At 45.1% G+C, this 26,241-nt stretch overlaps 1 protein-coding gene across 4 annotated transcripts in view; it reads left to right on the top strand.

Annotated features, from left to right (window-relative positions):
* The window catches only part of LOC110526894 (inositol polyphosphate-5-phosphatase A), a 273,309-nt gene that overhangs the window by 99,194 nt on the left and 147,874 nt on the right, over nucleotides 1-26,241 (top strand). For all 4 annotated transcript variants that reach the window (XR_016496558.1, XM_036982722.2, XM_036982729.2 and 1 more), the window contains exons 3-4: nucleotides 13,227-13,327; nucleotides 15,162-15,249. Coding sequence is in view for 3 of the 4 variants with exons in the window: in XM_036982722.2 (XP_036838617.1) it covers nucleotides 13,227-13,327; nucleotides 15,162-15,249 (189 nt within the window). In the remaining variant the exon portion in view is untranslated. The remainder of the gene's footprint in view (nucleotides 1-13,226; nucleotides 13,328-15,161; nucleotides 15,250-26,241) is intronic.

The raw sequence follows: 26,241 nt of genomic DNA, 5'->3' as shown, positions 1-26,241 counted from the left end.
ACAATTACAAGTTTAGACAGTGGATGAAAAATAGTTTTTATATTTTAAAATAGTCCAATGTCTGACTAGTGTTGATACTGTTGGAAAGTAACTTGCGTTGCGGCCAACCACATTTTGAGTGATTATTTTGTCGAAATTGTTCTTTTGTGGAAGGTAGTTTGAAGTTAGGTGCAATATCCTAGAGAAAAAGCTGTTTGAATGGCTTTTTGGTGGTTACAACCAAAAGGACATCCATCCTGCATGCTTGCCCTGCATGTGTCTCTGTGTGTGTGTGTGTGTGTGTGTGTGTGTGTGTCTGTCTTTTTTGTACCATTGAATTCCTCTCAAGGAACTAGCCTACTGTTGATGCAAGCCTTTGCTTCAGGTTTTTCCTCGAAATGCAGCTTCAGGAAATAAAAAGAGTTATTTGGACACTTTTCTTGATTTAGAATCGGAGACATACATTGCATACTGTACAAACACTCACGTCGAAGGCACGAAGTCGCACTCCATTCCTGCAGGTGAGGCCAAGAGTATACAATGGACAAGTGTAAACTGACAAGGCTAGGCATTTACTAACCCCACTGCGATGTGCCTATGAGTGATCTGATAGACTGTCTACTGTATTGAAGGATTTAAATGCGTTTTACTGTTTGTTCAATAAGCACAGCAACTGAGCCCCTGTCATTTAAAGTCCTTTGGAAGACCCTGGCCCTGGGTCATATGGTTATTTATGTTTCCTCCATGGATTTGATGGGCATCCAGGCAGCTTTCAATAATCCACTGGGCAGGCACACAACACGTTGCAGAGTAGCACAGACTGAAGTGAGCTTCACTTAAGCAAAGCAGGGCATTTTCCTTCGTTGTTAGCTCTTTAGGAGCCATAGCGACCGTCAACGGTCTTTCTTTAAATTACTATAACGGCCACTACAGCTGTCCCCAATTTAAAAATATATATATATTGGTCAACAAATAGATTGGTCAACATTTTTAAACGTGTTATTTTTCCATATAGACACACCTTATGCTTTGAAAAAAATGTGCTGTATGTACATAGGCTACTGAGCTTGTCTGATGCTTTAAGCACTGCCATGAAAATTGAAGACATACACATTTCTGAAGAGCGAGCCAGAGATCAATATAGCCTAACCAGAAGAAAAAAAACTTTTCCCGACCCGTGGAACAGCTTAATTTCATTTAGAATAAAGCCTTCATCTCTCAAAATCAAAGTCATGTGGTTAATCAAAATTCAAAATTCTATAAAAATGTATATAAATCTAAAAGTAACTATTGCCATTGCCAGTATGTAAAAATAGCCTACATTAAGCCAACAAATAACAAAAAAACGAAAAAAACCTCTGTTGACCAACAGCCTATTGAACAAACTATCGACCAGTCGACTAAATGGGGTCAGCCCTAGCAGCCCTAACTGCTTTTTTCCCCAAACAATAATATCGGTGTCAATATCGCAAAATGTACTTGCAAGAAACTGTTGTTGTTTTCACCTGGCTATTGTCATCTACCAGAAACCAGGAAAACGCGGTATGCCGTCATTTGACTTTTCACTTCATTACTCAGTATGACGGCGCCAAAGCAGAAACTACTTTTCCCTTTGAAAGATGCTGGTTGGTGATACAGATTCGGACACATCCTTGCACTCTGAAAAGCAATGATTTTGAGGTAAGTGAAATACAGTGCTTTCGGAAAGTATTCAGACCCCTTGACTTTTCCCCCCACATTTTGTTACATTGGGTCCTTATTCTAAAATGGATTCAATTGTTTTTTTCCCCTCATCAATCTACACACAACACCCCTTAATTACAAAACAACAGGTTTTTAGACATTTTTGCAAATTTATTACAAATAAAAAAAAACTGATCACATTTACGTAAGTATTCAGACCCTATACTGAGTACTTTCTTGAAGCACCTTGGGCAGCGATTACAGCGTAGAGTCTAATTTGTTATAATGCGACAAGTTTGGCACACCTGTATTTGGGGAGTTTCTCCAAGTCTTCTCTGCAGATCCTCTCAAGCTCTGTCAGGTTGAATGGGGAGCGTTGCTGCACAGCTATTTTCAGATCTCTCCAGAGATGTTTAATCGGGTTCAAGGATATTTAATTAGCTACTCAAGGACATTCCGAGACTTGTCCCAAAGCCACTCCTGCGTTGTCTTTGCTGTGTGCTTAAGGTCATTGTCCTGTTCAAAGGTAAACCTTTGCCCCGGTCTGAAGTCCTGAGCATTGTGGAGCAGGTTTTCTTCCAGGATCCCTCAGTTCATCTTTCCCTCGATCCTAACTAGTCTCCCAGTCCCTGCAACTGAAAAACATCCCCAAAGCACGATGCTGCCACCACCATGCTTCACCATAGGGACGGTGCCAAGTTTCCTCCAGATGGGACTCTTAGCATTCAGGCCAAAGAGTTCAATCTTGGTTTCATCAGACCAGAGTATCTTGTTTCTCATGGTCTGAGTATCTTAAGGTCCAAGCGGGCTGTCATGTGCCTTTTACTGAGGAGTGGCTTCCATCTGGGCACTACCATAAAGGCCTGATTGGTGAAATGCTGCAGAAATGGTTGTCATTCTGGAAGGTTTTCCCATCTCCACAGAGGAACTCTGGAGCGCTGTCAGAGTGACCTCCCAGACCTAGGCCGTCCTCGCCCGATTGCTCAGTTTGGCCGGGCTGCCAGCTCTAGGCCGGGCTGCCAGCTCTCATTTAAGAATGATGGAGGCCACTGTGTTCTTGTGGACCTTCAATACAGCAGACATTTTTTGGTACCTGTCCCCAGATCTGTGCCTCGACACAATCCTGTCTCGGAGCTCCCTGGACAATTCCTTCTACAGTCATGGCTTGGTTTTTGCTCTGACATTCACTGTCAACTGTGGGACCTTATATAGACTGGTGTGTGCCTTTCCAAATCATGTCCAATCAATTGAATTTACCACAGGTGGACTCCAGTCAAGTTGTAGAAACATCTCAAGGATGATCATGGAAACAGGATGCACCTGAGCTCAATTCTGAGTCACAAGTCGAATCAAATTTTATTGGTCACATACACATGGTTAGCAGATGTTAATGCGAGCATAGCGAAATGCTTGTGCTTCTAGTTTCGACTAAGAAGTAATCTTAACAAATTCCTAAATACATAAATACACACATGTAAAGGGGTGAATAAGAATATCTACATATAAATATATGGCTGCGTGCGGCATAAACAAGATGCAATAGATGGTGTAGAATACAGTATATACATACAGTTGAAGTTGGAAGTTTACATACACTTAGGTTGGAGTCATTAAAACTCGTTTTTCAACCACTCCACAAAATTCTTGTTCAACTATATTTTTGGCAAGTCAGTTAGGACATCTACTTGGCAAGTCATTTTTCCAACAATTGTTTACGGACAGATTATTTCACGTTTAATTTACTGTATCAGAATTCGTGTGTCAGAAGTTTACATACACAAAGTTGACTGTGTCTTTAAACAGCTTGGAAAATTCCCCAAAATGTTGTCATGGCTTTAGAAGTGTCAATTGGAGATGTTGCTGTGAATGTATTTCAAGGCCTACCTTCAAACTCAGTGCCTCTTTGCTTGACATCATGGAAAAATCGAAAGAAATCAGCGAAGATCTCCGAAAAAAATTGTAGACCACAAGTCCGCTTCATCATTGGGAGACATTTCCAAATGCCTGAAGGTACCACGTTTATCTGTACAAACAATAGTAGGCAAGTATAAATACCATGGGACCACGCAGCCGTCATACCGCTCAGGAAGGAGACGCATTCTGTCTCCTAGAGATGAACGTACTATGGTTCGAAAAGTGCAAATCAATCCCGGAACAACAGCAATCCGATTAGAAAACTTGTGGGTAGAACTGAAAAAGCTCATGCGAGCAAGGAGGCCTACAAACCTGACTCAGTTACACCAGCTCTGTCAAGAGGAATGGGCCAAAATTCACCCAACTTATTGTGGGAAGCTTGTGGAAGGCTACCCAAAACATTTGGCCCAAGTTAAACAATTTAAAGGCAATGCTACCATATACTAATTGAGTGTATGTAAACTTCTGACCCACTGGGAATGTGATGAAAGAAATAAAAGCTGAGAAATCATTCTCTACTATTATTCTGACATTTCACATTTTTAAAATGAAGTGGTGATCTGAACTGACCTAAGACAGGGAATTTGTACTAGGATTAAATGTCAGGAATGTGAAAAACTGAGTTTAAATGTATTTGGCTAAGGTGTATGTCAACTTCCGACTTCAACTGTATGAGATGAGTAATGTAGAATATGTAAACATTTCCTTAAAGTGACTAGTGATACCTCTATGTAAACATTATTAAAGTGACTAGTAATACCTTTATTAAGTCTGTTTTATTTAAGTGGCCAGTGATTTGAGTCTGTATGCCATCTATGTTAGTGATGGCTGTTCAACAGTCTGATGGCCTTGAGATAGAAGCTGTTTTTCAGTCTCTCGGTCCCAGCTTTGATGCACCTGTACTGACCTCGCCTTGTGATGATAGGGGGTTGAACAGGCAGTGGCTCGGGTGGTTGTTGTCCTTGATGATCTTTTTGGCCTTCCTGTGACATCGGGTGGGGTAGGTGTCCTGGAGGGCAGGTAGTTTGTCCTGGTGATGCGTTGTGCAAACCACACGACCCTCACGAGAGCCTTGCGGTGATACAGCCCGACAGGATGCTCTCGATTGTGCATCTGTAAAAGTTTGTGTTTTAGATGACAAGTCAAATTTCTTCAGCCTCCTGAGGCTGCAGATGCACTGTGGCGCCTTCTTCACCACGCTGTCTGTGTGGGTGGACCATTTCAGTTTGTCCGTGATGTGCACGCCGCGGAACTTAAAACTTTCCACCTTCTCCACTACTGTCTCGTCGATGTGAATGCTCCCTCTGCTGTTTCCTGAAGTCCACGATCATCTCCTTTGTTTTGTTGACATTGAGTGAGAGGTTATCTTCCTGACGCCACACCTCAAGGGCCCTCACCTCCTCCCTGTAGGCTGTCTTGTCGTTGTTGGTAATCAGTCCTACCACTGTAGTGTCGTCCGCGAACTTGATGATTGAGTTGGAAGTGTGCATGGCTACGGCTGTGACTATAATCGAAGCGAATTCTCTTGGAAGATAATTCTTACCAGAGAGATGTTTGTTTCTGTCGGCGCGATGCGTGAAGAAACCGGGTGGCTGTACTGGCCTGACAACATATCCCAAGTGAGCCATGTTTCTGTGAAACAGAGAGTGCTACAATCTCTGTCTCTCAGGAAGGGAACTCGTGCCCTAATTTCGTACACCTTGTTATCTAGAGATTGGACATTGGTGAGTAATATGCTCGGAAGCGGTGGATGGTGTGCTCGCCTTCTGAGTCTGACCAGTAGGCCGCTCCGTCTGCCGTTGCGTTGTTTTGGGTCGACCTATGGGAAAAGATCGCATGTCCTGGGTGGAGATTCGAACAAAGGATCCACTTCAGGAAAGACGTATTCCTGGTCGTAATGATGGTAAGTCTTCCAGGCTGTATGTAATAACACTAGAGATTATCTGGGCTAACAATGTAAGAAATAATACAAAACCAATAGCTGCATAGTTTTCTAAGGACCTGAAGCGAGGTGACCATCTCTGTCGGTGCCATCATACAGGCAGCGGAGGGAGTGGAGGGAGGGGAAGAGTGAGAGCACACCTGAGAGGGGAGCCTACGTTTCCATGGAGTGTGTCTGCCCCAAGTCCCACCATTCACCCTTGTACCACACAACTTAGGAAGCAACACTGATTGACAATACATTTCACATGCTGTTGTGCAAATGGAATAGACAACAGGTGGAAATTATAGGCAATTAGCAAGACACCCCCAATAAAGGAGTGGTTCTGCAGTTGGGACCACAGACCACTTCTCAGTTCCTATGCTTCCTGGCTGATGTTTTGGTCACTTTTGAATGCTGGCGGTGCTTTCACTCTAGTGGTAGCATGAGACGGAGTCTACAACCCACACAAGTGGCTCAGGTAGTGCAGCTCATCCAGGATGAAACATCAATGCGAGCTGTGGCAAGAAGGTTTGCTGTGTCTGTCAGCGTAGTGTCCAGAGCATGGAGGCTCTACCAGGAGACAGGCCAGTACATCAGGAGATGTGGAGAAGGCCGTAGGAGGGCAACAACCCAGCAGCAGGACCGCTACCTCTGCCTTTGTGCAAGGAGGAGCACTGCCAGAGCCCTGTAAAATGACCTCCAGCAGGCCACAAATGTGCATGTGTCTGCTCAAACGGTCAGAAACAGACTCCATGGGGGTGGTATGAGGGCGTAAAGTCCACAGGTGGGGGTTGTGCTTACAGCCCAACACCGTGCAGGACGTTTGGCATTTGCCAGAGAACACCAAGATTGGCAAATTCGCCACTGGCGCCCTGTGCTCTTCACAGATGAAAGCAGGTTCACACTGAGCACGTGACAGATGTGACAGTCTGGAGACGCCGTGGAGAACGTTCTGCTGCCTGCAACATCCTCCAGCATGACCGGTTTGGCGGTGGGTCAGTCATGGTGTGGGGTGGTATTTCTTTGGGGGGCCGCATAGCCCTCCATGTGCTCGCCAGAGGTAGCCTGACTGCCATTAGGTACCGAGATGAGATCCTCAGACCCCTTGTGAGAGCATATGCTGGTGCGGTTGGCCCTGGGTTCCTCCTAATGCAAGACAATGCTAGACCTCATGTGGCTGGAGTGTTTCAGCAGTTCCTGCAAGAGGAAGGCATTAATGCTATGGACTGGCCCGCCAGTTCCCCAGACCTGAATCCAATTGAGCACATCTGGAACATCATGTCTCGCTCCATCCACCAACGCCACGTTGCACCACAGACTGTCCAGGAGTTGGCGGATGCTTTAGTCCAGGTCTGGAATGAGATCCCTCAGGAGACCATCCTTCACTTCATCAGGAGCTTGCCCAGGCTTTGTAGGGAGGTCATACAGGCACGTGGAGGCCACACACACTACTGCGCCTCATTTTGACTTGTTTTAAGGACATTACATCAAAGTTGGATCAGCCTGTAGTGTGGTTTTCCACTTTAATTTTGAGTGTGACTCCAAATCCAGACCTCCATGGGTTGATACATTTGATTTCCATTGATCATTTTTGTGTGATTTTGTTGTCAGCACATTCAACGATGTAAAGAAAAAAGTATTTAATAAGAATATTTCATTCATTCAGATCTAGGATGTGTTATTTTAGTGTTCCCTTTATTTTTTTGAGCAGTGTATATTATACTTTGTACATTTGAAGTAATTTAGTCAATTACTACAATTTTAAATACTCTAGTTTTTTTGTTGTTGTTGAGTGTTCATCGTTTTTTGCTAGTGAGAGTCTTTACAGAATGGAAGACCAAATGAATGTTATTCCCATTGACATGAATGTGGTGTCATATTAAAGAAGAGGTTGTGCTCTTTAAAACTACTTAAGTTAGCGTAAACTTATAAGTTAGCGTAATTGTCATTTGTTCTTTGTTTTTGAGCTATGTCTGTGTGAGAGAATTTGATTTATCTGGAAAATTCTCAGCAATCTGCAGCATCGTTCTAGAATTCTATTGGGGTCGGAAGGGTAAGATAAACATCATTGACCTACGTCGGTTCAATTATTTAAATTCCATTTAGTTAGTGTTTTTTTCTGCGAGCTCAACACGCAATCTCTCTTGAGATTTGGGACTTGTTCAACTCATCCTAGAAAAAGCTCAGAAAACATTCTCTACAATGACCAGAATCCGTTGCGCCTACAGCTGCCTGTTCTGACAGGCTCCTTCCGGTGCAGGATTGTTATTAAGCCGTGTTAAAAGTATGCCTTCTCTACTTTAAAGAACTGCTGTAATAATGATTTTGTCAGACAGCAGGCAGTGAATAAAGGATGGTTTATGAATAAGTGATAAGCAACAATGGGCAGTCACTACCATTATCAGAGTTTTATTCATGAAATAATAGTCATCATACCAAAAACAAATATGAAATATACACAACCAGAATATTTGACTTAAGTCCGGTAATGTGAACCAATGTAAAAAAAACTAAACAAATTGCTCAGCACTAATGATCCCTCAGTCTATTTGCATTGGAAACCTTACCTGGCTGTCATGGGCCACTGGCCTCACAGGTTAGAGCGTTGGGCCAATAACCAAAAGGTTTCTGGATCGAATCCCTGAGCTGACAAGCAAAAAAAATCTGTTCTGCCCCTGAGCAAGGCAGTTAACCCACTGTTGCCCGGGCGCGGAAGACGTGGATGTCGATTAAGGCAGCCATCCCGCATCTCTCTGATTCCGAGGGGTTGGGTTAAATGCGGAAGACACATTTCAGTTGTACAACTGACTAGGTATCCATCCCCCTTTCCTTTCCAGAGTACATGGATAATTTATTCTAAATTGTTATAATGGTTTGGGAGAATATTCATCATTATTAAATGTATTTTTTCTGATTTATTGCCGTACTGTGTGCGCGCTTTTTAATAGTTTTTTAAATTTTATTTTAATTTTTTATATATATACGTGTGGAGTGTGTGACATATATACAGTGCCTTCGGAAAGTATTCAGACCCCTTGACTTTTTCAACAATTTGTTACTTTGCAGCCTTATTTTAAAAAGTGAAAAGATTTCCTCAGCAATCTACAATACCACAAAATGACAAAGCGAAAAACTGGTGTTTAGAAATGTTTGCAAATTTATTACAAATAAAAAAACAAATACTTTATTTATATAAGTATTCAGCCCCCTTTGCTATGAGACTCGGAATTGAGCTCAGGTGCATCCTGTTTCCATTGATCATCATGTTTCTACAACTTGATTGGAGTCCACCTGTGGTAAATTGATTGGACATGATTTAGAAAGGCACACACCTGTCTATATAAGGTCCCACAGTTGACAGTGCAGAAGCCAAGTCATGAGGACGAAGGACTTGTCCGTAGAGCTTCGAGACAGGATTATGTCGAGGGACAGATCTGGGGAAGGGCAGCATTGAAGGTCGCCAAGAACACTGTGGCCTCCATCATTCTTAAATGGAAGAAGTTTGGAACCACCAAGACTCTTCCTAGAGCTGGCTGCCCGGCCAAACTGGGCAGTAGGGGAGAAGGATCTTGGTCAGGGAGGTGACCAAGAACCTGATGCTCTGACAGAGCTCTAGGGTTCCTCTGTGGAGATGGGAGAACCTTCCAGAAGGACAACCATCTGGTCTGATTTAAACCTGGTCGGATTAAACCAAGATTGAACTCTTTGGCCTGAATAACAAGCATCATGTCTGGAGGAAACCTGGCACCCTCCCTACGGTGAAACATGGCGGTGGCAGCATCATGCTGTGGGGATGTTTTCCAGTGGTAGAGACTGGGAGACTAGTCAGGATCGAGGCAAAGATGAACGGAGCAAAGTACAGAGAGATCCTTGATGAAAACTTGCTCCAGAGCGCTCAGGACCTCAGACTGGGGCAAAGGTTTACCTTTGAACAGGACAATGACCCTAAGCACACAGCCAAGACAACGCAGGAGTGGCTTTGCGACAAGTCTCTGAATGTCCTTGAGTGGCACAGCCAGAGCCCGGACTTGAACCCGATTGAACATCTCTGGAGAAACATGAAAATAGCTGTGCAGCAACACTCCCCATCCAACCTGACAGAGCTCTAGAGGATCTGCAGAGAAGAATGGGAGAAACTCTCCAAATACAGCTGTGCCAAGCTTGTAGCGTCATATCCAAGAAGTCTCGAGGCTGTCATCGCTTCCAAAGGTCCTTCAACAAAGTTCTGAGTAAAGGGTCTGAATACTTATGTAACTGTGATATTTCAGTTTTTAATAAATTAGCAACAATTAAGAAAAACAGTTTTTACTTTGTCATTATGGGGTATTGTGTGTGTAGATTGTCGAGGGGGGAAAAAACAATTTAATCAGTTTTAGAATAAGGCTGTAACGTAACAAAATGTTTAAAAAGGCAAAGGGTCTGAGTACTTTCCGAATGCACCATATTTGGCTGTGTGACTCAAAAGTGAATGAAAGGTTGTGTCTGTGCGTCTCTGTGCGTATGCACATGTGTGTGTAGGATTATAGATGAATAGATTCAGTGTTGTACAGCCTGGAGTGAATGAACGGCAACAGATGGACAGAGTTTAGTGTTTAGAAAAGACTTCTCGTCACATCACATGCCCATTTGACACCCCCCCCTCCCTCCTCACACGGTTCTCTCCAGCCACGCTATTTTCCAGCTCCCAATCAAGACCATGAAATGGGAGTCATCCTCCCTAAATTACAGCTCATCAAAGGCCCTCTGTGAGAAAATTCAGAGAAACATGGGCCTTTTTTCCACCCCATGTGCATCATCAGTCTTTTTTAAATCTGGCACTGGAATTCACTTCTAAGAACATTCAATGGTGTGCGTGTCAGTGCATCGTGTCATTGATGGGATGTATTTATAGACGCTAGGATGGATATTATTTGACAGGACGTGTATATTTTTCCAGACGCTCAAGGCACTTTAGTCTTCAGTAAGTGTATGAGAATGATGAAGAGATGGCGAGAACGATCTTTACATAATGCATTTGAGTAGTGCAAATTTTGTCCCATTCAGAAACGTACTGTATTTAAACAGCTGTTTAAATACAGTAACACCACGCTCCGTCTGAGTGAGTCGGCTTCACCAAGTAGGTGTGCCGACTCCCGTTGATACAGTCGTTTTCCAGGAACGGTAACTGAGACTCCATCCAGCCAGCTGCCCTCCTACATCCACATCCAGGCATCAGGCAGAGATCCCCAGGGACTGAAGGCCCATAACACAAACATGGCATATCTCACCTCACTGCCGTCTGCAACTCAGAACCCAGGCTGCTGTGACGACACACATTAAACAAGTCAGTCTGATAGCAGCCGTGTTAGGTTAGCCGTGTAAGTGGTGCGCTTGATGTGAGCCACTGGTCACAAAAGCAGTGGGGATCTGATACCATTTTTACACTACTGAGCCAAACTGTTCCAAGCCAAGCTGTACTGGGCTGGCCTGGTTACGCGTCCAACATAGTTGCTGAAGAAAATATCACACCCAGCACATTACGGTTTTCCTTCAGCCCTATAGTGTGAATCAGGCATGCGTTTAGATGTAGGCTGATATACATGGATTTGTACTGGTGGAGATCAATGATGTGTGTTTTACAGTTAGGTATTGATTTAAATGAAGTGGAAAAGTGTCTCCAAACTGAGAGCTAGACTTACAAGCTAGGCCTTTCGGTTATTATTTTCCACATAATTAACCCACATTGTTTGGCCATCAAATAAAACAAGCTCCTTTTTTTTTACATATTCCAGGGTAGTGTGTAAGTAAATATTATTAAAGGATGAGAATATGTCATTGCTATAACTAAGGGAATTTCCTAGGAATCCAAACCGATACAGGATTGCGGGAGAGAGAGGACGCACCCCTTTGACAAACATGTGGCCTTCTCACAACAGTTAAGAGGTGGAGATGTTTCCGCTGTGCGGTACCTGTGTCATCATGCGGTGTGGTCTAACGGCATCAACCCTATAACTTGTACGCTACCAAGAGAGGTTCCTGCGTCTGATAGAACTTAACTGTTCTTTAGGCTGGCACCCCATTGACCACTGTGCAAAATGTGTTTATTTGCCTTCGATCGAGAGTCAATCTGTGACCTATAACTCTTAGTCTGAAATGAAAACGAGCAGATCGATCAAAAGGTGCCTCTGGGGGTAGATGGAATGGGCCAATTGTTTGGCATTCAGGAAGATGGGGGAAACTTGGGATAGTTGTTATTGTTTGGCCTTGTATCAATAGCATTTCTGATTTATAGTAATAGGATTAAATTAGGCTTCAGGATAATGAGTCTGTAGCCCTATGAGAAACTAGAGCTGGAGTTACACTGCCTGGGAAAACAAACAGAAAATGCACACTTGGACAAACAAATACAAACACACACACAGGCACAAAATACACACACAAAGTCCAGCATTTTCCCTCTCGCATGTCCACAGGTTCACACACAGTGTAACTTGGCTAGCTAAAGCTCCTTGAGAGTCGACGCTTTCCAGTGGATGCTGATAGGTTCACTAATCCGTCTGTTTGAGAACCCTGGTTCTTAGGGGCCCAGTGACAAGCCAAAGGTTGATAGAAAATCCATAGTGTTATTGCCTTACATTACTTTTATTTGATTTTGCCTTCAGTAATAATAATGCAGGCGGGTGGAGTAGGAGCAGAGTAGGCCTCCAGGCCTGGACCAGACTTAACACCCCCCCGGGGGGCCACATTTCCTGGGTGACCGTGATCTACGGCCTGCCCACCATCCATAGCCCGACCCTTTGAGTGCTTATGAGCGCTATAATTCACTCCGCTATGGATTTTCCGTTACGGGTTGGCACCTCTAAACACTCTGGGCTCGCTGGCAGTGCACTCAGAAACACCTCTTAGTGTTAGGGGACAGGGAGGGGACATGGGAGAGGTCATGTGACTGGAGTGGAAATGACTCTGTAACAACTCTCTCTGCTCTGACCAGGTATTTGTTAGCCTGATCTCAGATCTGTTTGTGCGGTCTTTCCAATAACCGTAGATATTGGTAAGATAGCCCAAACAGATCTGGGACCAGGGCAGGTGTTTATCAGTGCAGATCACCAACATCAGTATGTATTATTTTCTGACACTAGGCCTATGATCAGTCACCTTTTTATGTTCTGGTGTTTCCTATATTCTGACATCATAATGTTGACATTTCCTGATAGTGAGAAACTCGTTATTGATCTAGTGAGATGTTTCTAACTCCCGGCATTGTCCGTCATACCCTGCACACAGTGCCCGATACACATCCGTGATGACTCATGGAACAAGCAAGCTACATGCCTTCTGTCTGACACTATACTGTACAGTACCTGTGCCAGTTTGGCCTGTTGACTATAATGTATATTGGCCTCTGATAGTCATTTTTCCCCCAGTCTTGGGTGTTACCCAGCTTCTTTCCACCTCCAAAATCACCAGACCTTATTAGGGTTTCACTGTGGAGTAAATGAGTGCTTGTTGGTAAGGCTTGTTGCTTGGTTGTGTTTTACGAGGGAGTTTTAAATCCCTTAATTCAGCTATTTGTGGGAATCCGAAATCTGACTCTGCAGGCTGTTTTATAGAGGACAGGGCTCTCTTGAACGCCGTATCCCGTCTTTTATCGAATCTAAGTATATTGACCTGGATGAAATGACACCGAGCAAGTAGTTGTGTCTGGACAGTCGTTTAATGCTATGCCTTGTTCTCTTCTCCTCTGCAGACTGTCCAATCACACAAGCCCCACTTCATCGCAGTGCACTGTCAGGAGGTGGGCGGGAAGAACTACGAAGCGTCCATGGCACACGTAGATTGTTTTGTCAAGTAAGTTACCTCACACTTGATGCCCCCCCCCCCCCCTTCAAATTTCCCTTCACTGAAGAATTGCCAGCCAACTCTGGTGTCCATAGCAACCCTAGTGGTGATTATGGGTTATTTTTCTGTCAAGACGGACAACCACTGCCTGGGTCCACAGGAAAATTAGGACCAAAACTATGTGAAAGTGAGTGAACAACTCCACCTTCTGGTGACCGCTTATTTGGTTTCATGTTTGGTGTTGATTTTCAAAGAATTAAAAGAATGTACTAGAAGTCCATCGTTATTGAGTAAACTGTTTTAGCGGGGCTTTATTTGTGTAGCTAGTCTTTCTTGTTTAGTCATAGGATGGACAAACTGAATGTTTTAGGTCAATGGGGGTTTATAAGATATATTTGATATTTGTTAACAAGATTATATCAAGTGCTCTCTTATGTAACCTCTTTCAACCAATTTAGGGTGTCCTGGTGTGAACTTTATTAGCAGTGGGATATAGATAAGCAGAAGAGACTGTCTGTGAGGCCTCAACAGATTTAACAGTATCCTAATACACTCACAATCTCCTGTTCCTAATCCCGGCTCCCTTAAAGCGCAATTAAATCAAATCAAATCAAATTTTATTTGTCACATACACATGGTGAGCAGATGTTAATGCGAGTGTAGCGAAATGCTTGTGCTTCTAGTTCCGACAATTCCAAAACTACTACCTTATAGACACAAGTGTAAGGGGATAAAGAATATGTACATAAAGGCAAGGCAATAGGCAAGATACAGTAGATGGTATTGAGTGCAGTATATACATATGAGATGAGTATGTAAACAAGGTGGCATAGTTAGTGGCTAGTGATACATGTATTACATAAAGATACAGTAGATGGTATCGAGTACAGTATATACATATGAGATGAATAATGTAGGGTATGTAAACATTATATTAGGTAGCATTGTTTAAAGTGGCTAGTGATATATTTTACAACATTTCCCATCAATTCCCATTATTAAAGTGGCTGGAGTTGAGTCAGTGTGTTGGCAGCAGCCACTCAATGTTAGTGGTGGCTGTTTAACAGTCTGATGGCCTTGAGATAGAAGCTGTTTTTCAGTCTCTCGGTCCCAGCTTTGATGCACCTGTACTGACCTCGCCTTCTGGATGATAGCGGGGTGAACAGGCAGTGGCTCGGGTGGTTTTGTTGTCCTTGATGATCTTTATGGCCTTCCTGTGACATCGGGTGGTGTAGGTGTCCTGGAGGGCAGGTAGTTTGCCCCCGGTGATGCGTTGTGCAGACCTCACTACCCTCTGGAGAGCCTTACGGTTGTGGGCGGAGCAGTTGCCGTGCCAGGCGGTAATACAGCCCGACAGGATGCTCTCGATTGTGCATCTGTAGAAGTTTGTGAGTGCTTTTGGTGACAAGCCAAATTTCTTCAGCCTCCTGAGGTTGAAGAGGCGCTGCTGCGCCTTCCTCACGATGCTGTCTGTGTGGGTGGACCAATTCAGTTTGTCTATGATGTGTACGCCGAGGAACATAAAACTTACTACCCTCTCCACTACTGTTCCATCGATGTGGATAGGGGGGTGTTCAATTAAGGAATTAAGAATTAAGAATCAACAATTAAGGAAGTTAATTGCAGTTTGCAGGAAGTTGAAGGTCGTTTGGCTAGCCATTGCTAGCTAGCGTTAGCGCAATGACTGGAAGTGTACCCGAACAGCTAGCATGGAAGAACTACAGTTCCACCATGTTCATATTTATCCTACTTATCATGTTGCTGATTTAAAATGAAGATAAATAAATCAACCCATGTATCTGAAGGCTGATGGGGCCATATTGTGATGTGTCCTCTCTTCTAGAGAGCTGCTGTCCAGTGATGCCATGAAGGAGTACAGCAGAGCCCGTGTCTACCTCGACGAGAACTACAAATCCCAGGAACATTTCACAGTAAGTGCGGGTGGTCCATTTGCCCCTGCTAAGTGGCGCTCTTCTTGTAGATCTCAGGAGATTTGTTTACCACAGTCTTAACTCACCACAGATGTGTTGCATTCACCCGGGTGTTGCACAGCAGCCATTTTCATCAGAAAGCTCTAGACCATTGTTGCCCAATTGGGGTGAATTTGGCCCGCAGGTAGTTTTATTTGCACCCCCCCCCCCCCCCCCATAAAACTGTAACAGCACCAGGAAATCAGATCCAGGTTATTCTAATTTGGACATCTGCCCTAAGTATTCCCACGCATAATATAGAGACACGTGATCATATACAAATGTAAGGAAGATTTGAAAGGATGTTTTAGTCAAATATTTGATCTGTTTTGTCTTCTTGCGGTCATTTTGCAATTATTACTAAAGGCAATTATTAACATTGTAATTATGTTTCGGCCCACCAAAACCAGCCGCTGGAGAAAATGAAAAAATTGGCCTGCGGCTCAATCTGTTTGATGATCCCTGCTCTAGACACATCAGTTGTGACATTAGATAAGATGGCTGAGGGAAGTTTTAAGTTGAAGCTGGGGGCCCTCAGGCGCTAGAAGGAAGATAATTAAGAAAATCAATCAAGTATTAATTTTCCACAGCTGTGTACACCCCAGCATTTTATTAGAATGTGCAATAGTGGTAGACCACCACAAGGTGGTGCTAGATGGTCTGGAATGTTTTGTGGATTTAGAAACCAGCTGCAACTTTAAGTGTTATCAGCTAATAGTTGGTTGTGGCTTTTGTTATTTTACATGATAAAAAAAAGTCTGCTTATGTAATAGCCTATACATGTTGTAGTTGGCAATTTATATAACGGAGAGTCTGATGGATCATGCGTATTAGTTACTGCAGTCATTATTTTGCACATTATGTCATAATTATCACAAAGATGTGCACCGATTGGTCCAAATTGATGCTCAGTTCCTTTTGCGGCCTTTTCCCTCAAAATCATGCACAACTACACGTCAGTTGCATTGCATGACCTCTTGGTGGAGCCAGATACTCAGTGTTGATCATAATCTCAATATTAGTCTTCAACATCCAGACACCATTTTATTCCCTCACATGATTACCACAAAAGCAATTTGTTTTATAATGCTATCCATTTAATGCTGATAGCATGTTACTCCCAACAGTACATTTGGAAGGAAACAATAATGGTGGTTCTAGTTAATTCCCTGACTCTTGACCACATAAAGAGAGGGGAATAGATGTTGCAATCAGTGTAGCTGTGACTGCTGAGCCGTGCCTGTCATGGTTCTCCTCTCTATTCTTCTAGAAGGTACTGTATTACTACCGTGGTACACTTACTACCATGGTACGCCGCTCTGCCTCCCTACCTGCAAACACTTGCAAATCACATCCACCATCACCGCCAGTCCAACATGTTATTTTCATAAACATAATATGAACATATCGTATGCCCCGCCCCCACTGCAACAAAAAAAAAGCACGAGCTGACGTTTCGCTTAAACAATGACGGTGATATCCTCTTGTTTTGATGATTTCTCCCAGGTTCATTTTAAGACTCTCACATCTTGGATAAGCGTAGATGTACACCAATCACTGTTCTAGTTCTCGACTGTTTCTATGTTGGAGAAGTAACTTTCTTCTAAATCAATTTGTGCAAAGAGAACCACAAAATCAACATGTTTATAGATATTCAAATCGGGGCCACAGTAAATATGGATACAGACTGTCCAGTGCGCCTCACACAGGGCTTGCCATTTAGACGAGATGACATCATCACTCATATTTGTTTTCTCAACCTTCGATTTCTGCTCGAGGGTAATTGTTTGTTGTCTGCTCTGCCTGTCAATTTCCAGATAATGTAAAGTGGCAATCCCCGCGAGGCTCCCGGAGCCTACCAATAACGGCAGGCGAGCGGATGTATACTGTAGTGTAAGTGTATGGTAACGACCTGAGGGAGTGTTTAGTTTACCTGTCCTTGTCTCTATGTTGAATACGGTGGCTGGGTGGGGGGTCGCCATAGGCTTCACTCGCTCCACAGCAGGAGCAGCGTCACCGTGCCACGGCTGAGTGTGTGCGAGCTGTGTCAGTGAGCTGTGTTTGGGTCATTTGAGCACGCCTCTCCTTACCAAGGAAGCACTGGCTGATTATTTTGATTTGTTAAAATGGTCAAAAGGGGGCTGGTTTTGTGTGTTTTGTGTGCTATGCTTTTCGTTGGTATAGTAGGCTATAGGACCTACTGGTACAAACTACGTTTTATGCCCAACATGAGTACACTGGTGGGTTACCAGTGTATCCTAGCAAACGCTGGTCCAATCTCCATGCCGGTCTGTCAGTCAGGCATCCAGACCAGTGTTGGATGTAGGCAGACATTGAGAGAAGCTGGCCAGCCTTCACATCTCTCCCAGAGGGAGGGTGTGTGTGCTGTGCAGTGATCGGTGGGGGGGTGGGGGGGGTCTTGATTGACGCATCCTCCTCTGGGGGGAGGCCTGGTGTTTTACGGCGCTGTTAAGGTATACAGCAGGTAAAATGTCAATTAGGAAAGCCCGCCCTGATAACCTTAACTCCCAATCCACTTGTTCCAGGCCATTAATATTTATCACAGGCCCGGCCCTTTGGGCTGCTGGGGCGTCATGTGGAATGATGTTCACTAATGCCTTGCCTTTATTACCTAGGAAAGCGTTCCTCACACGCTGACTGTGGTCTGTGTGTAGGCAAACACACGCCACCCTCACAGTTATTGTCACAGCACTCACTCTGTTTCTATGCTTCATAGCCGCAGTATTTTTACACACACACACACACACCTTCATTTTCGAGTGACATACAAATTAACACACACACACACACACACACACAATCCCCCCCTTACACAGCTCTCGGTTGTTCCAGAGAATTGTAATGGGAAATAAAAGGCGTCCTCCCTTGCTCCACAGGACAGGAGTGCGAGGCCAGAGGATAAATCAGGCTCTGTGCTCTGACAGGAATCTCACTCCGCTTCCGTGTCCGTTCTCATCCCTGCACCTGCTGCCCAGGGTCACATTGGCTTAATCAGTTTAGCTGCTATTCGTGCTGGGTGCTGTCTTTGACGTCTCCACTGGACGTTTTGATTGGATTTCCCTGGTGGTGTGGCGACTAGGGAGTGTTGTCACCCCGAGAGACGCTAGGAGCACTCCCATCAGCCTCCCGCCCCGTCTATCCAGTTAGCTCTGCATGTCGTGTGTCTGCACCTACATGCCTGCACCTACATGCCTGCACCTACGTTCTGTGTACACACACTGACACCCACATATAGACTCAAAGGAAGATATGCATTCCTAAACTTTCAAATTAGGAAGTTCTATCAAAATGACGCCTCTAGCACTGAGATGCAGTGCCTTAAACCGCTGCGCCACTCCTCGGGAGTCCCTATCTCCTGTGGTTCGGATGAGGGAAGTGGTGCTGAAGGCTGAACTCATCCACAGTCATCCCCAGGCAGGCAGGTGTCATCGTCATGTTGTCCCCTCAGCCCTGGGCCACTTTAGAGGCCATGTCAGGAACTGCCAGCGGCACCCCAGCCTGCTTCCAAGGTGCAGCCTTAATTCCTTCTGCCTCCAGCAGACCACAGTAATACAATCATCCAAACTGCACCCAGCGCAGCACATCACCCAGGAATTTATGAACACTTAGTGGCCCTCTGCGGTGACAGGGCAAGTGTGTTTGCTGTGTTCGCTTGCGTCATGCTCATCACCTATTTTTCACAGTGCACCACCATCTCCCCTCCCCCTTTTAAGTCCAGATGATGGGGGCTTGTTTCATCTCCTACCCCTTAAGCAACTCCTCCTCTGCTTTAACATACACAGGGAATGAACGAGAGGGAGTGTGTGGGGGTCACGGCAGGGGGGTTGCTACACTGGTTTACACACACAGGTTAAAGAGGAGGACCAACCCCCTCCCGCTCAACCGTCACACACTCCGCCCTCATGGTCTGGGAGAAGGCGTCAAGTGCGTAAGCAGGTTAAGACATTGCAAAACTAAACCTCTAGGCTCTTATTTCAATATGGTCAGAAGTACTGAGCAGACCGAGGCAATTTGAATGGAGTAGATGTCAGCAGGGTAATATTGTTGGGAAATAACTCTCCCTCGCCATAAGTCATGCACTCAGGGCATGCAAGTAAGTGCATGCATACACCCTCACTCACTCACTCACGTACACACATACTCACACTCACTCACTCACGTACACACACACACACACACTCAGGACATGTGTTGAGCGACAATCAATGAAACTGCCATCAGAAGTGAATTATGAGGGACAGAGAGCGGGCTGTGCCTCCTTGGTAACATTTGACTTGAAACTGTATATATAATTAATGGATTGAGAACAGAGGCAGAAAAATGTATGGAACTCAGCCTATGCCCTCCTCTGGACCTTCACAAAAATAAGTGTCTGGCACATGTACACATGCATGCACACGCACTCACGCTCACACACTCCGTCCGTCTCACTCGCCCTCATAAACAGAGCTCTGATAAAGTGTTTGCGTGTGGTGGGATTGGGTTTAGTGGGGGCAGCAGGCAGGACCTGGGTGGGGAGTAAATCAGATCTGTCTGGAGGGTGGAGGGCGGCGCCAGGCACAGATAATGATGTGATTCCAGCATGCGATGTCCAGGCCCCCCCCCCCATTATGATGTGCTCCCCCCCCCCCCAGCCGGCGAGGGGCAGAGTGAAGGTGAGCCTGTCATATTGATCTATTTAGAGCTAAAATATGAGCCACTTTACTCTGCTTCCCAGCGCAGTGATGTGAAAAATAATAACTCGGACCAAAATTAAAAAATATTGATCGCTTAGGAGGTGTTGAGAGCAAATGAACAGCCACTGAAGGAGGGCTGGGTGAAGGATGTTGGTGTGCCGGACTGTAAAGATATCTGACCGTCTATACTCCTCTACCCGCAAATTATACTACTATACGGCACTGCCAGGTTGTGTTCTGTATATTTCCCTGACCCAAATGAACAGGGCTAGGAAGTAGCTCTCTCGTCATCCCACTTTGTCATTGATTGATCTGGTCTTGACTCCATAATCTGGCATTAGCCCTGCTTTATTCAGGGCCCTCAGTAAACGGATGAGTTGACACCCTTGCCGTCAAACGTCTGGGGGAAAAACAATTGCCACAAGGTCAATTTTATTGCCTGCTCCATGAGTTTGTGAGCAGGCAGGAGGTATCCTCTGCCCGGCTCCTGATGAATGGTTGCGCTGAGCAGGTGGGAATGGAAATGAGAGGGGAGAGGCCATGCATGGGAGAACAGAGTTAGACGGCCTGCCGCAAATCAAAAAATAATAATAATTGGAACCTTAATGTATAAGTGAGATGACGTTCCGTTGCTTTCATGAGGTCTATCAAGTGTCCTTATCCATTGTGTACCTTGTCCCGCCTCATCTCATCTTGAAATAGGTTAAGTTATATCCGTAACTCGAAGTCAAAAACCAATGTAAACCACTTAAAACATCCAAAACCTCATACTTAACTTTCTTATTCACAACGGCTATCAATGAACTACAAGGACGTTTGTTTCCTGTACCCTACGAGCGAGTGAATACCTAGAGATATGATGAGCAGGCAGAGAGCGATAGTGAGTCGGTGTTTAGTGGGGACTTGAGGCATTGGGATCAGATGCTGAGCGTTGACATCCAGTGAAGGCACTGTCTGGCGACGTCTCCTCCGGTCCATGGCTCTCTTCTGCTCTCCTCTCCTGGTGAAAGCCCTGCCCATAGCTACTAGCTGATCTGATCCCCATACGTATCGATTCTCCCATGCAGCAGCACTTGATTTGCATGACCCAGCTGACCAGGCAGATACTGCCAATTATTTCCCCATTAGCTAATCTCTCTGGCTTGATTTCCATAATCCTCCCGCTATTGAGAAGGCCACACATGCCCCCAGCTCTCTGGAGAACATAGACACAGGCCCCCAGCTCTCTGGAGAACATAGACACAGGCCCCCAGCTCTCTGGAGAACATAGACACAGGCCCCCAGCTCTCTGGAGAACATAGACACAGGCCCCCAGCTCTCTGGAGAACATAGACACAGGCCCCCAGCTCTCTGGAGAACATAGACACAGGCCCCCAGCTCTCTGGAGAACATAGACACAGGCCCCCAGCTCTCTGGAGAACGCAGACGCTAAAATAAGTAACAATGACCATGCGCTAATACATTATCAAACCACACCAACTAATTCTCATTAGAACCAAAAACAAATAAAATACACAGAGGCTTAACGTCACTTTCTAAGAGAGATTTCTCCCATAATAAACGTCACAAGTCATAGCAAGTGTCCACACCCTTGTCTAAACTGCCATTATCCTCATAACCATCCCGTGAATACAGTCGGCTGGTCCCACTGACATCCCTGTGAGAGGCACTTGCCGCTGAGAGTGTGTGCTTTTCTGATTTGTGATTGTGTTGCGTGTGTTGGAGTGTCAGGGGAGGCGTTGTTAAATGGCTCCCGGCGTCTCTTTAAGCCCTCAGGAACATGATCATATTTCAGCTACCCCAGTCCCTCTCAAGGGCTCCCCTCTAGCTCTCAGAGAGGCCTTCACAATACATCAGGCTGCTGGTGTTACTATCGCTGACAAAATGGTGGTATATGGGGAGATGTTAACTTGTATGACCCTGTTTGTTATTAGCGTTTGGATTTAAATGTACTGCAGGTTTTTGATCAATTAGATGGTGAACTTCGTAAAATCGGGGTTTCTTCAGTGTTCTGTAGTGACCGTTTTCGTGATTAAAATAGTCTCCAGTCTGTGTACTTCTACGCAGATCCTATACATATCACTCAAGCAGCGTTTCCCCTATATGCATTCAGCAGAGGCGAAGCGCCGCTGCTAAATAGTGGCCAGCCCAATTTTCTTTTTAAATAATAATGTACTTTATGTAGAAACGATAATGGAGCAATATATAAGATTCCTCCCCACTAATTTTGCCACCGCTGCTGAACATAATTCTAGGGGAAACACTACCCAAGGCACATTTTAACTAATCCATTAAAAAAAATGCTTCAATTCCTGCCATGCACTCCTGTATGGTATATTCTGTACAGAAAGTATGCATTCCCTGCATATGGATGGTATAGACCGACATCGCTCTCTAAGAGGTTTGCTTTAATGACATGAGACTGACTTTGGTTACCCTTGATATTTGGAGTCTTGTGTGTGAGGGTGCCAGTGTCTAGGGCTCCACTACCCCCTGAAGACATCAGCATTGTTAATGTAGCTGGGAGTGCTTTGATGCTGAGAATGAGGCGTGACCTACCTATGCCCGTGTGTCTATGAACCTGCATCTGTGTGCGTATCTATGTGTATCGGCTTACTCATGTTTTGCTGATGTCTACTACTTAGTCTTACTAATATTTTGGTGATACTCTTCCCGGGTGGGACAACGTTAATGGTTATGGGGAGGTTTGCCCCTTTCGGTCAAATGAGGTTATTTCTTGACAATATTTCTGTCCATTTAAGGGAGCCTTTTTGGCTTAAGAGCACCCCCACAGGTGAAAGTGATTTTATAGCCTGCTGAACTGTAATACACCAGTGGAAATGGTGATATGGATTATCTATCTATAAAGACAAGATCCACCACCTCCCACAACTCTATCCCAGGAGCTTTCCCACTTGTCCTGTCGTGTTTGGGAGGGGGGGGGGGGGGACTCACCATGTCGGCCCAGTCCGATTGATCTTATTCGCCTTCCTGGGAATTCTCGTTCAGCGACAGTTTGCATTGATTGCGGAGGAGAACTTGCCGCCCCCACCTCTCCAAATGAGTGGATAATTAAATTGCCAGCTTCCACAAACAGCCAGTCAAACAGGCGACTATGATGGATTGTATCGCCCTGGAAGCTGACCAACGCAACGCCCCCTTTGGAAGAGCAGGTCCTCAGCCAGGTCCCCAGGTGTCTATTACCATGGCCTGATCAGAAATGCAGGGCAACACCCCACTGCTAATTAAACACCCAGTGGTCACCTTTGTTTTTCTGCCCACTGGTGTCTCTCTTCATTATTGGATTGCATTTAATATTTCATGAAGCCGTGGCTGGTGGCCATTGAGGGGTTTTGGGGGACAGCCCTCAACAGTTGGACACCGATGACTTCAAGGCTGGAACAGAGAGGCACAGGTCACTATAATACTCATTCTCTTTTGAGTTAATTTTTGAATTTGTTCTGACTCACTATTCAACATAGTAAACACGTTTCAACAAATTAGATTTCTGAGTAACAGGAGGTACAGAAAAGGACTAGATGGACAGTCCAGCAGTGTGATAGCAAACACCATGTCCACGCTGTCCCATTGGACACTGGTCATATCACCCAACACAGACCGGTCAGATGCACTGACACGGTTTCCATGGCAATAGTATCACTTAGCAACAGTGGACCGGACTGATCCCTGAGTGATCCATGGGCCTTCAGGAACAAATGGCCTCTTTTTTTAATCAGGGCATCCCTCCCCTGTCTGTCAACACGTGCCTCGTTAGCAGGTAATTGTGAGAGATGGGCGTGTACAGAGCAGCAGGGAAATTATCCACGTGACTCTGTACGGGGTGGTGCTGTGTGGGTATTTAGAGAATGGAGACCTCGGTGTGTGTCGGGTTGCAGCACCACCAGCGGAAGTAAAGATGACTGTGGGTCATATGGAAGGTAAAATGAAAAAAAAAACGTAGATCCGTGGTTCTAATGGCATTACGGTCCGTCAGGGCGATACAGCTGTAGGAGGAGTGTGTTTGGCGGTCCCTGAGTGGCCCCTAACCGGTCTGATTGGGGTAATTGCTAGAACCGCTGGTCTCCATGGCTGTCAGTTTTTGTCGGTTAATAAGACCAAACAATGTGATCATCTCATTTCCGTCCTCACTTACACAGCACCTCACATGGGGTAGGATGGTGGCTTCAGACAGTCACACGCACACACAAACACACAGAGGGAAAGGAAGGTTAACGTAGGAACCCATTTATTTCACTCTAACCATCACAATGACTCTAAATGGCCTTTCAAAACCAAAGAAAGGAGGGACAAAAATAATCTAATAACCCAATTACTGCTGGGCTTCATTCTGGAGTTAAGTGCATTTTTATTGTGTAACTTTTCTCTTTTTTCTTCTACTCTCTTAGCCTACCCCTCCCCCTTTTATTTTCCTCCTCCAGCAAGCGCTCCCTCCATGCCACTTCTCATCTAATATCGCCATAATTGGGTTTGGTTCTACAAATCAAATTTCTCCAATTGGGTTATCCTACGAAATTGGAGAGGTCCCTTGGCCGGCATGGGCAGGGAGTTAATCTGCTTTTGTTAAGCCCCCTCGATGGCAGTGCCGGCAACAGGGGCCACCGCGCCAGTTCAAGCGTTCGCCTGTCACTGTGGACACACTTGTAATTTAGGCCCCCGCACCACCCACCCTGCATCCTACGCACACGCCGCCATACCCTGATTCCCCTTGTGCAAATAATGACATTCCAATCGAGCATTAACAAGCTTAATTACTTTAAAATTGTCATTTTAATTTACACTGATATAGTATTGATCACACAAGCAGAGATTAAGGCCCTCACTGGAGCAGATGATGTGGAATTAAACAGGGCTGGGGTCCCCCTGGGGCCCGCCTGGCCTGTCCCGCCGCAGCCAGAAGAGGAATGGTATTTCTCCGTAATGAACTGGCAGCATGCGCAGACATGAATCTCTGGCCCGCTGGAAAAGGATGGAAATAATGGGGTTTGGGGAGCCATGGAGGGTTATTCATTCACTGCCATGCACCAATTCTCCTGTGATTCATCCGAGGGGTCCCGGTGCTGCGTGTTTGCCTGCGACATTCCGTCTGGCTGACCTTTCCGGGCTAAGTGTATATATATTCCCCTCCGTAGGGAGACGCCCGGGCAGGTGAGGAGGGGGAAGGGAGCATTTTCAGGGAGCCATCGGCCTCTAATCCAAACATTGCCAACAGAGAAAGTGTCTGTCCGTGATCCCTTCTCTCATCCTCGATCATCAGCCCTGTCGGAAAACACGACACTTCCCTGGTGGAATTGATCTGGGCGGTCCAGCCGCGTGTCACGTAAAGCTGGTTAATATCAGAGAAATCGTTACATTAAATCCAAGCAATTTCTTTCTTGTTTACCGGCCTGTTTTGGAGTAATTATAGCTGTGGAACTAACCCCCTTGACACATGTCTCTGAAGAGAACTCAAACAATCTCTCTCCACACACAGGTGCATTTTAAGTCTAGGAGGCACTTAAACCTATAGATCTGATAGGACTTAGACCATAGCTGACTATAAATGTATAAAGATGGGTTAATACATTGCAATGGCTACCTTTTTTAAAGCTACCTCCCTTTTGACGGAGGTGTATTCTTGCTCTAATAAAGTTGTAGAATGTTTGTAAAAAACAAAGTTGGATTCTTTTAGAATGTTGTCGTTGATCATCACAATCCTGAACGGAATAATATTCTTGTGTGCGACCGCGCGTCAACATTCTCGATGTGCTTTACCTTGATTTGCAATTGTTTGAATTGGGCGGGGGGCAAAGTCAACCTGATGACCAAAGACTTCCTTGTCCACGTTCGTCCTTGAGCTAGCGTCAGTTCTTAAAGAGTCCAAAAGCACCAAAGCAGATTGGAAAAAATGTTGCGAATATGCGTGAAGGTCTCAGGCTCTCTGCTCATTGCATTACCACACCTGGATGTCGTGGGGTGGAAGCCATTCCAACGATGAGGAAGAACAATAGCACCTTTTTCCCCCCTGGCTGGCATGACTTCCCATGCTGGATCCCCAGGATGTCTCCAATACATATAATGGACTTGGCAAGGTCCTGGGTGGCCCGGCTTAGGCCTTCTACTCCACTCTGTCATCCAATCACCTTATTCTTATGCTCTTGCATTATTTAGTCAACCAGCCGTCCATTTACATCAACCCATAACCAAACCGCTCCACTGCCTCACACACCGCAGAGGCACTTAATAGAATTAGCAGGTA

This window comes from Oncorhynchus mykiss, chromosome 1 (genome assembly GCF_057628025.1).
Source record: "Oncorhynchus mykiss isolate SJ-2025 chromosome 1, ASM5762802v1, whole genome shotgun sequence".
Taxonomy (NCBI): Eukaryota; Metazoa; Chordata; class Actinopteri; order Salmoniformes; family Salmonidae; genus Oncorhynchus; species Oncorhynchus mykiss.
Note: the sequence above shows the minus strand (reverse complement) of the source record. Positions and strands in the feature narration are given on the sequence as shown.